The sequence below is a fragment of the Ischnura elegans genome, chromosome 11 (assembly GCF_921293095.1).
Source record: "Ischnura elegans chromosome 11, ioIscEleg1.1, whole genome shotgun sequence".
NCBI classification, from domain to species: domain Eukaryota; kingdom Metazoa; phylum Arthropoda; class Insecta; order Odonata; family Coenagrionidae; genus Ischnura; species Ischnura elegans.
This window is the reverse complement of record NC_060256.1, coordinates 8309228-8320820: the sequence shown is the minus strand read 5'-3', so window position 1 is coordinate 8320820 and position 11593 is coordinate 8309228. Positions and strand designations below refer to the sequence as shown.

Below are 11593 nucleotides of genomic sequence, written 5' to 3'. Positions count from 1 at the left end.
TCGGTGGAAGCAAGTGCATCATACAATGGATAATAAGGAGTGAGGCAGAGTGGAAGGGGGAAGTGGGAGGAATAGTGTAGAGGGTGTAGGGTTTGGAGGGAGGAGTCGCCAGGGACCGTGGAGGAGGCGCAAATCGGGAGAGGATTCCCAGCCGCAAGAGACACAAGTAAAAAAACAAATGAAGGGGGTAAGAAGGCAGGCAGGAAGGAGACGCAGCGACTCTTGAAGAATACGTACGCGAGATAGCAATGCAATGCCGCCTGGACGGCACACACCGAGTAGTAGACACCCCCCTCCCTCGCCTCCTCCCCACCCCCTTCGCGCCCTGTCCGGCCGTCCTTGCCCCTCCCCCCGCCTCGTTGCCCCCCACCACCGCCCTCCCCCCACCCCCTCGGCCGCCGCCGCCAGCATACACTTCACTTGCTCCTTATAAGATACCTCCTCTCTCTCGGTACCCAGTCTGATCAGACGTGTATGTGTCTGCTGTTACTTGGGGGTGTGGGCAGTAGTCGAAGCCACGCCCCCCTCGCCCGAACGCCAATGGGGAGCCACCCCTCCCACTCTGCTCTATTCCACACCCACCCCCGTCTATTCCACCCACATCGCGAGCAGCCTAGGTGGTGCACACACGCGGTGCCCACTCCAACATCGTCCTCTTCTTTGCAACAGTCCGCTCGGAGAGTGCATCGCGTCTTCAGCTGCCGTCTCCGCAGACGGACACAAGTGCACGCTGTGACTCACCGAGTAGGCCACTTGCCTAGTGACAACACACCCTCACCCAGTGCTCCTACTTAGGATTATTCGGCTAGTTCAGCTCACTGATAGACCAATTTTTTCGCACAGCGATCGTGAAGTTGTCAATGACAGATAGAGGAAAAAAGAATACTCGTTAATTGCATTGGGTTTTGGTTTTTGAGGGCTGTTGAAGCATTTTCAGTGTAGCTCAGTGCAGATTCTTCAAATTATTAGATAGGACCACAAAACCTCGCGGCATTCCATTTCATTGGTGTAACATTACTTCTCATTCTGTAGCGAAAAATAGAGGTCTTGTCATCAACTAGATTCAGCAACATGTGGGGTCGTAAAGAATTTAGGCATCTTTTATTCTTCGTTAAGACTTTCGTCGAGTGGCGACGTGTCGTGTCTTTTTCTGACTTGCGAAGGTCCATGTCGCTGGGACGACAATCTTGCCTGCTCTGCAGTCGGCTTCGTCACGTCAATGAAATGAAGGATCTAGAGTTTTCCAATCTTATGCCGCCGTGACACTTGTGTTCATAAAAGTATCATTTTTCCTCGAAAATGCAATTTTCCTTGTTCATAGTTTGAATTTTGAAATATTTAAAGAAACGGAATGGCCAAATTTCACATCAATCTTCATTGACAGCAAGGCCGATGTAACAGCAGTGACACTTTCATACCAGCAATATGGACTAACGCATAGGAAGACGACGAGAGTGATTATTCAAGCCTGTAAATCGAAAGTATTCCTGAAGTCAAATAAACTGAATATAGTTCGTCTCAATAAACGTGATGGGATCTCTCAATCGCACCACCGAATAACGGAGTCGTGTCCGTCGGCCCAAGGATTTTAATTCCCGTCGAAATAGCCTTCCACGCCTAGGGTGCTGACGACTGCACTGGGGGATCGTGGCGATGTGCATCGCGGGCAGCGACGGGGACGATCGCCGCCAGGACCCGGTATCTGCTTCCCCGCTCGGGACCCCGCCATGCTTTGCCGCGAGTCTGCCCGGCCCGGGAGTCGAAGCCGGAGCGACCGCGGGAGGGGACGGCCGCTGTCGCCGCCGACTGCGCCGCGTGCTGCCCCCGAAAGCGAAGACACCACCGGCTGGGCGCATGAAAAGGGTTGGTTCCGCTCACAGTCGCACCAAACACTCACACACATTTCGTGATGGGTTCCCCCTTTATCTACGCTCACATAAGGCATTGTATTTATGTATCCAGAATGAGAGAATTCCTATTTTCCTCCGTAGTATTAAATCAGTTTGCGACCCCCGTATAGGTGAAGGCCTCATGCAACAACAGATAGGTGATAGTTGTAGCGAATTCTTTCACTGTTACCACCGCAATACATATGCGACAGCATAGTTTTTTTTATCAAAATTGAAATGAAAGTGCAAAAGTTTTCTCACTCCCTCTAAATCTCACCTCAATTTCAATTCATTGCCATTAAATTACAATGAGAAATCGCCGAAGCTAAGATTACCTACTTATTTTTTTAAACACTTCACATAAAAGTGACTTTGTAACCCGCTGTACACACAGGTGCAAAGATATATACATCATCCACAAAAGATTGAACACTCGCCAAGATTAAAAGAAAAAAGCTAGGAGAAAACACACGCCAAAGCTAATCACTTGGATTAAGTGTTATCTTCCTCACTTTACGCTAATTATCCCGACAATCACTTAAATAATGGCTAAATTCCCTTTCTCATGCCTTGAGACATGAGCATGTCACCTGCGTTTTCCGGTACTTCGCCCTGCTTTGAGAAGAGGGTTGATTTATTTTTGGTCGTAGAGGCGGATGTCATCCATCATATTGATCCTACCACAAAACGTATTCGCTAGGTCAGGGATTCCAGCTGGAACTCTTTAAATACACACCAAGGAAAATCAGCAGGCATTCGAGCCGAAATATGGAGGGGACAATGCGGTAGAATACCACAAAACACAGAACGCCCAAAACAGCACACACACATACACAACTGGCTCAATATAGCAGGTACTAAGTAGAGCATCAAGTGAGACACTACAGCGCCGCTCCATAATAATGAATTCTAATCACAAAGTTGACCAACCAATATGAAATGTGATGCATAATGTTAACATCCGATCAATATTAATATTATGCACCACATTTCTAATATTAAACAGGACATAAAAGAATGCGATCTATGAGATAATTAGTGAACAAACCTTGCTCATTCTTTACCTCTTACCGTTATCTTCAATGCCTTTTGCGATAAGACCATCCGATGCACTCTTAATTCGATAAGGGGATTTGAATGCAATATACCAATGGCCTTGTACTATACCCGATATTTCAATCAGATCTGAAAGTATTCACAAGAAAACATATGCTCCTAACTTGCAGTAAAATTCATCCCATTGATTTCATTTCGATTGAATTAAAGAGGTGCACCCCCCAAGAGATCATTCAGCGATATCAATCAGAGGCCTAAAAGAATTCAGTGAACTTCAGTCAATGTGAATAATTATTTAAATCGTTTGGATTCACCATTCAATTTTAAAATCAAACCTTTATCAATCCCACTGGACCCTGACTTCAGCCGAACACCATTTCATAAATTTTTATAGGAGTCCCTTGCTTCTAGAAAGAAAAATACAGATTACAAATAGAAGCATTCATTTCATATCTCCGTGAGGGTTTAAATATGTGAGATATGATTAATAAAAATAAAAATCATTTGATACAAAGTTAATCTCAATGTCACATGCCATAGATGCCCTTGATTTTTTAAATGAATCATGTATCATTATTTATTTATGAATAATACTCCCATAATTGCATTATTGAGTCAATTATGTTAGAGCTAAAAATGTAACATTATCCATCAAACCGTACTCTTTGAACTGTTTGATTTTGAGCACACACTGTTTGAAAACGAAGGTTGTGTGTCCAGGGAATTGGTCTCTAGCCAATTGAGAATTGATGGATGTGAGCAATAAAATCAAAAGACGGAGAAGAGAAAAGAAACAGAACGCATAATAAAATTCCAACGGAAATAAACGCCTCCAACCATCGCTACTACCCTCAATAATAGCAGTGGATTACTTGAGTAACCTAGATATTCTTTTGAAATAGTTTCACTTTGAGAAAGTGCAGTTGATAATCCGAATTTCTTCAATAGAATAAAAAGAAAAGAAATTGCCAACACTACACTCCGAACTAACACATGTATTGTAGCACAACATTGACTATATTTTTGTTTTCAGAGGGTGGCACTCTCTCACAAATCAGCAAATAATTTAAGCACTGCCACTAATAACAGTCACCAAGAGTAGTAGTCACCAAGGAGTCAGACTTTTCTCACTCAACTCCCAGAGGAAACTCGTCACCGAGGATAATAAACTAATTTGAGAAACTGTTCCGTTGCTACATCGACTCGAGACATATTTCTTTCACTACCGACAGCGTCAGCATCTCAAATCACGATACATCTTTGAGATCAGGTTTCTCTCTCTGCACAAACAAATCTTGATTCACATTGATGGGCACTTTCAGCAGCAATTCCAGGCATCAAGGAGTCTCCTTCGGGATTCAATGCATAAACTAAAGGTACGATTCTCGTTTCGTAGGAGTAGACTGCAATATCAGAATATAATACCTTCATGAAAGCTTTTTATGCAGCGAAGAGCAACACATAATTATGAATCTTAACAACCCTGCTTTATTTTATCCGGGATGTTGCTGCCACGAGCAATGACGGAATCAAACCTTCCTCTGTTTATCGATTTAAAAGTCCTTAAATAAGACCATTAAATAATAGTTGTATTCAATGAGCATAGGAGAGCTCATTAAGAGCATCACTAACGCTAGAATCATCCAATCAGCCGATGAATGCATAAATTATAGGACATAGTCAATACAACATTCGACAACTATAACTCTAATACACCAAAGAACTTGGGGCAAAAAAGAATGCCATGGATCTATTTGTACAATTTCTAAGAGAATCATTTATTGATTCCGTCAATTGTGTAGACTATTTTACTCTGTGATAGGGCAACACTTTTAATCCTAATTGTACACTAATTTTTCAGACCTATTTAACACTAATCATAGGTACATTCCCAGAAAATTCCATCTCTATCGCATAACAATAACTCTTAAATGCATAATAAAACTGAAATGTTGCTTAGTACCCCTCGTGTAAAAGGAATATTAAAGTATTCTTAATATGACAAAATGGCCATCACCTTCTTTCTATTTCATTCACATATACTAGGTAAAATATGGAGATTTCCTTTCGGCAAATAGTCTACTTTGTCGATCAATAAATGATTTGTTTCGGTGACATAAGGATAACTGCTCACAGGTATTTCTAAATTCCGCATGATGAAGTCATTGTTTCCGGAAAATCTTACAGTTATTATATTCAAACTCTATCATTAAGTGTTCTCAATACTTTTTTCAACTCTTTGCAGATATTTATTACCATAAGTGTCATTAACCATAAATAAAACAGTTATAGAGTCTGTAATAAACTCTCTAGAGTAAATAAATCAGATGTAGATTCTGTGATGAACTCAAGGTATGATTTTTGTACGGACTTTTGATAAATAGCAAGAAAGTAAGGAGTGTTCTAGAAATTGCTACCTTTGATATTAGATAAAATTAGGTATTGTGAAATGCCTGAGATGCTGCTATATTAATTCTAATAATTGTTAACCATTTTATGTCATGGCAGATAAGGCGAATAATGTAATTGCATACATTATATCAGAGCCATTACCTCCAGTGCCAGATGGAGTTCTACTGTAGGGCATATATAATTAGTTTCCCTGAGGATAGGAGTAAACTTTAATTATCTCATGAGAACGAATCCATATATTGTATTAGTGCATTCAGTAATCTTGAATTAACATAATTTGGTGGACATAAAATTCACCCCTATCATTGCTTAAACATTGACAGCCGATGCCAATAGAGTAGATCAAACATAAAATGTCTTTTAAAAACGATTTTGTACCAAAGAAACGTATTAACCCCAATTCAACACGAATTGTTTCTATTCCTCAGTTTCAATGTCTGGTGGAAATTTGTGGCTAAGTCCAACAACCACCTAATAAATGCCGAGGAGGATGACAAAATCTCTTACTTGAACAGAAAATAAATTATTCTTTATTACACCTTGTGACCTTTACTAAGACTCTGTAAAGCAGAGTAAGAGGTGAATATTTTTTGTAAAACACAGGTCTTCAAAGAGCCGCCTTTAAAAAAAATATCAGCTTACCTGTTAATCCCTACTCACGAAACTTAGAGTATGTTTGGGTGTCATGGAAGTCAAAATAAACCGCACAGCTGTGAGTTAATTTTAATTCGGGACACAAGCCAAATTTCAAATGACTCGAGTGTACATTCCCTCGTGATAGCGGTGAAAAGGCCTTCAAATCTTTGTTTTTAAATACATATGTAAGGAGACCACAGTATTAGTAGCAATTAATCTCTAAGCTGCTTTTATAAGTGATTTTCATGAGAGTTTTATTCCATTACTTTCAAGTTATACATAGTATAATTGATTACATTTCATTTCATTAGACAGTTTGATCCCGCTAAATAATAGGTAATTGGCGTTTCAGTAGGTGCCAGTTTTAGCGTTGAAGGACTGTATTTTTAGCTAAAATAATTTGATAAAAATCAGAGTCGAGCCAATAGTGAGAGTAATGAAATTATTTTTTTTTTCAAATTATATTGACCACTATTAGGATTGAAAGATTATTTTTTAAACAATTCCCTCCTCGAACTCTTATAGGGATTTTTTGGGGACAATTCAGCTATTATTGTTTTTCAATTATTATTTATAGATCTATTGCTCTCTTTCTCGACCCCCTTCATCAATCTCTCGGACCCTTAACTGCCAAATTTTAATCACAGCATTCAGTGAAATTGGTTCCACTAGTACATTTTTTTCTTTTTAAATAACGAACTGCTGTTACCCCAATGCGGATCTAGTGGGACGTAGATGAGTGCTGCTCTAAGCCTCGCCGTTACCATGCGCCCCTCCATAGTAATATTTTCACTTGCAACACCTGCCCGCTGTACGTGGCCAAACAATTTAAAAAGTACACCAACTAGGAAAGTAGGACACACTTATATTACTCCATCACTGTGGAAGTTAGACAGTTAAGAGGTGAATGAGTTTTGCAATGTGCATCAGTTTTTAATCACAGATTTTACATCTCATGAACCAATAGCTTAAATTTTTGAACTTTTTGTTTGGTTTGGTACGGTTTATAAGTAACTGTTGCCTCCGGTAATGCTTATTTACAGTTGGGTCTATCATTCGCTTTCGATTCCTTAGAAAGCCGTATTAGCATCTGTGTTGTCACTGTATTACCAATGTCTCGTGAGTCAATCTAATCACGTTATCACCTGTTGATTATTTTGTGATTCATGAATGCATAGCCACTTTTTAAATCGTAGTGGGATATCAGCCTGCATTTTTTCTAGGTGTCCGAGGGATAATTTTGAAGTGGTCGAAACCACGTTACTCAGCCCTAATATTAATGTGTGCGTGTGTAAATAATCCCATGCCCATTTTGTGTGATTGCAGTTTGTCCTCAAATTAATTAAGGCACGGTTACCCTCTCCAGTAATGTGTATAAGTGAATGGGTGAAGGCGTACATAAGAGAAAAAGCGCAGAAATTCACCGTTAAGCGCTCAAAGTCTATGGATACAAGAATAAACACCTTGTACTACCTACTTGTTGTCATTTGGCCCATGCATTCCTATAGCCAAAGATGATCAGTTTGTAATGATTAATGACAGTTTCTCAGTCTAGACGTGGTATGGCTGGCTTTGGAAGTTCTGATCGGCACTAGGTGTTTTTTATTTCCACCCTGCGTGCGTGATATTGAACTTTCTTTTTGAACGTATCATCTAATATTATAACTTCTTTTACAGATAAAATGTCCCACGACATCACCCCTGCGTCCGTCACAGCTGAATTATTTCGTATTCAGGAGAGGCTGGCGGAGATGTAAGGAGGAATTGGATTATCCGGTGAGGGTTTTTAAAATGTTGACGAGCGGTGGTCTCGTAGTGTTCATTCTTTTCCAGAGGAAATCAAGGAGGTATGCCTTCCAATATTATTTACCTGAGTGATTGAGGAGGGGATGAATAGAAATATAAATGTTTGGGGGGGAGGATTTAAAGAGTAGAAAAATTAAAAACAAATTGTACTTCGTAAAATAAATGTTAATTTCTTTATCTTATTAACTTTTTACTGTGTAAAAATAAAAACGATATTAAAAAATGGAGTTTGAGCAATTAAAGTTTCCAATTCGATACGATCATTAATCAAAGGTTCACACATTGCAAAACTCCTTCACCTCTTAATTGTCAAACTTCCACAATGATGGAGCGTGTTTTACTTTCCTAATTGGTGTACTTTTTTTAATTGTTTGGTCATGTTGCCAGTTGCCTGTGAACGCAGAAGAAGCATCAGAAATAGATTTCACATTATTTCTTATGGAACGGCGCATGGTATTAATAATAATAATAATTTATTGTTCACAGATTTTTACATCCAATTTGAATATTTTGTATGAATAATTTACAGCTCAGAAATCATTAAATGTATTGACACAGTAATAAAGTGAAAATTGATAGAAAAATGAAAATATAATAGAAAGAGATAACAAATATTTTCCATTTATGAATGAAACTCATTGCATTTGCTTTTCACATCCTGTCTCATCTTAGGAATAAAGTTACCATAATTATTACCGATTAAGATAAAGTTTGTTATCCAAGTATAGAAATAAATTGAAAATCATTAACAAATTAAAATAGACAACAATGAAAAATATAAAACCACCAATTTGTTTCGGCTAGTTATAAATAGATATCATTGTTTTCTGAATTTTTGCACGGATTAAGCATTCGATTGATTTCGGAAGGTTTTTCCATGTTTGTGAAGTAAAAGCGACCAGCACTCATATATGTCCCACTAGATCCACATTGGGATAACAACATATCACCATGCAAAATTTAGTGAGAAAAATTTACGAACGGAGCCAATCATTTTGAGTACTAGGATTAAAATTTGACAACTAGGGGTCCCAGAGATTGATGGAGGGAACTGAGAAATGAGAGGGGAATCTATAAATATTAATAATAATAAACATAATAATAGCACGATTACCCCACACAAAATCTCTATAACAGTCCGAGGACAGAATTTTCCACAAAATTTCCTTTCAATCCGATAGTAATGCTGGTAGGATTGCAGTAGAGAACACCTTACACTGCGAGTTCTTCACTCTATCGATGGAAATGTTGAATGGTTAAATATTTCTTACAACTCCTTTGCCAGCTTGATACCAGTGTCACTAAATTATCACCAGTACAGTAATCAATAATGTATCACAAGCCTTCGCTTCAAAACGAAGCACGACCACTGAAGGACTGAAATGCAGCAAAAGGAGCAGTTTCATGTAGTAGGCACACTGATCTATAATCAGAATCGATCAAATCTGGAGTTTTATCGCATAGAAATTTTTCCACGGCATAGCAGTGGCGAGATTATTGTTCCCCATTATCTTCTTTTTATCAAATGAAAGAGACGGAATGTAGGTTAATGTACAAAATAAGTAAGTACTGTTAAGACAAAAACTCAACAACAAACGAGAAGAATGGTCATTACTCTTGAAGTAAGATCGTGGAAATTGGGGAGCACATAGGGACTTGAAGCCATTTTTACCCCGAATCGCTAAAAACATTTTAATGGGGGAGGAGGAGGTGAGCATGCAAATGTTACATTTTCATCATTTACATATTCTCCCATCATTCCTCATTCCCCTCCATCAATCTCTCTGGCCCAAAGTAGTCAAATTTAAGTTTTTAATGCTGTAACTTAATTTTCTTACCAAATCAGACATAATTAAACGCCATTACCTCTTCAACTGTTATTTTTTACTCAAGACCTACTTGCTACTACGATCCCATATCAAAGCAGCATAGTAGAGAACTCCATCATCCAGGAAGTGTTACAGTCAGTGGCGCCGACTCCATGGGGCCTGAGGGGGCCCGAGCCCCCCCAAAAATTCGTTACAGATGTGAGGAAAAAATGTGTCAGGCTTTTAGATTTTCCCCGGAGTGTCCAGATATCGAGATTCGAGAGATCAGGGTTCTAATGCTAATCATATGACTCTTCTAAAATGCTTAAAAAACTTAAAATTCACTACTTATTAAATTTACCGGTGCAAAGTCCCCGGTTTGGGCCCCCCAATATTTTTTGTAAGTCGACACCCCTGGTTACAGTTAAGGTTTAATAAAGGTTATTTTTAAATGTAATATGTTGATAGATAGCCTTATTTCATTGCAATTGTTAAGTAATTAAACACAATAAATTAATATTTTCATTTTAATAACAACGTGAAATTTTTAGGTAAAATATACAATCCGCGTTTTTTATTTCCTTTAATTTGAAGTCCTCCCCAAATACTTAAATTCATCACCCCCTCCCTTATTTTGTTTTTGAAATCTTGGAATCTCCACGAACCCAGAATGACCGTCGCTACAAAAAAATTGCACCCGATCGCAAGATTTTAATTTACAGTCTTAACAAACAGGATTATTTCATATCTCCAGATAATAGAATAAGTCAAATAATATTTGAAAAAAATAACTACTGACGCTCACTTTGTAGAGGTTAATGACTCAGTTTCTCAGACTGTCCGAAGCACGGCTGGCTTTGGGAATACTGATCGATTATAGGTTGATATTAAAGGTGTAAATATTGTTAGCGGAATAAAATATTAATTTAAAGGTTATTGAAAATTTTATCTAATGCTATTTATTCTTTTACAGACAAAAATGTCATCTGCCAACATCGCAGAGAAGTATTTGGAATGCAGGAGAGCAGGGGCGCCGACTTATAAAAAATATTGGGGGGGCCCATATCGGGGGTCTTGCCCCGGAAAGAGGTTAAATTCCAAGTGTGTATCAGCACCGTAACACTATCATAATTCACACCACTTGTTTTCAGTTAACCTGCTTACTACCTTATAATTATTGTTTTAACACATTGTTGAATGTATTTTAAAAGGTAACTATCGTCAAACATGGGAAATAAAAAATACCAATATATTTTTGTGATTTCACAAAGCATAATATAACTCAATTATTATCTTGAATTATTGAGGGGGCTCCGCCCCCCCAAACGAAACTTTGAGGGGGCTCGGGCCCCCTCAGGCCCCATGGAGTCGGCGCCACTGCAGGAGAGGACTACGGCGCAGGAGGAGGAAGTAGAATACCCTTTTGACTGTTCAGGGTTTCAATATTTTGAGAATCTCCTTGTAGTCTTCATACTTTTCCGGATAAGAATTCCTTCCAAGATTTAAAAAAACTACAGAGGAGGTGCTGAATTTCAATAGTATTATTTGGCGGGAGGACTTAAACTTAAAGAAAGTAACAAACAGATTGTATACTGCACCTTTAATTTTAAGGTTGTTAGTAAAATAAAAAGCTAATAAAAGATTGTGTCTAACTATTTAACATTTACAATGACGTAAGGCTATCTATCAACACATCGCATACTAAAAGTAAACCTTTGACTCTAAATTGCAAACTGAACATGAACATAAAAAATGAACACTTAAAGAGGTAATGGCGTTTAAATATGCCTGATGTGGCAAGGATATTAATTTACAGCATTAAAAACTAAAATTTGACAGCTGTGGGGCCGAGATATTGACGGAGAGGAATGAGGAGAGCCTCTTCAAATAATTAAAAACAATCGGTTGCATGCACACAACTCCCCCCCCCCCCCACCCCCCCCAAAAAAAGGTATTTCGAATCCGGGGAGAAAATGGCTCCGAGTC

The 11593-nt window shown here is 38.7% G+C and overlaps 1 protein-coding gene across 7 annotated transcripts; it reads left to right on the top strand.

Annotated features, from left to right (window-relative positions):
- Positions 1 to 455: 455 nt before the first annotated feature.
- On the top strand, positions 456 to 11249 carry LOC124168034. 7 transcript variants are annotated; one of them, XM_046546130.1, is made up of 4 exons: positions 456 to 744; positions 7671 to 7769; positions 10581 to 10627; positions 10991 to 11249. In XM_046546130.1, exons 1-4 carry the CDS (start codon positions 475 to 477, stop codon positions 11019 to 11021), a joined length of 447 nt encoding a protein of 148 aa, XP_046402086.1. In that variant the 5' UTR covers positions 456 to 474; the 3' UTR covers positions 11022 to 11249. The 7 variants fall into 7 exon arrangements, with proteins under 7 accessions (XP_046402086.1, XP_046402082.1, XP_046402083.1 ...); XM_046546126.1 differs by having other exon boundaries at positions 7671 to 7840; XM_046546129.1 differs by lacking the exon at positions 10991 to 11249 and adding an exon at positions 1622 to 1863 and having other exon boundaries at positions 466 to 744; positions 7671 to 7840; positions 10581 to 10791.
- Positions 11250 to 11593: the final 344 nt, after the last annotated feature.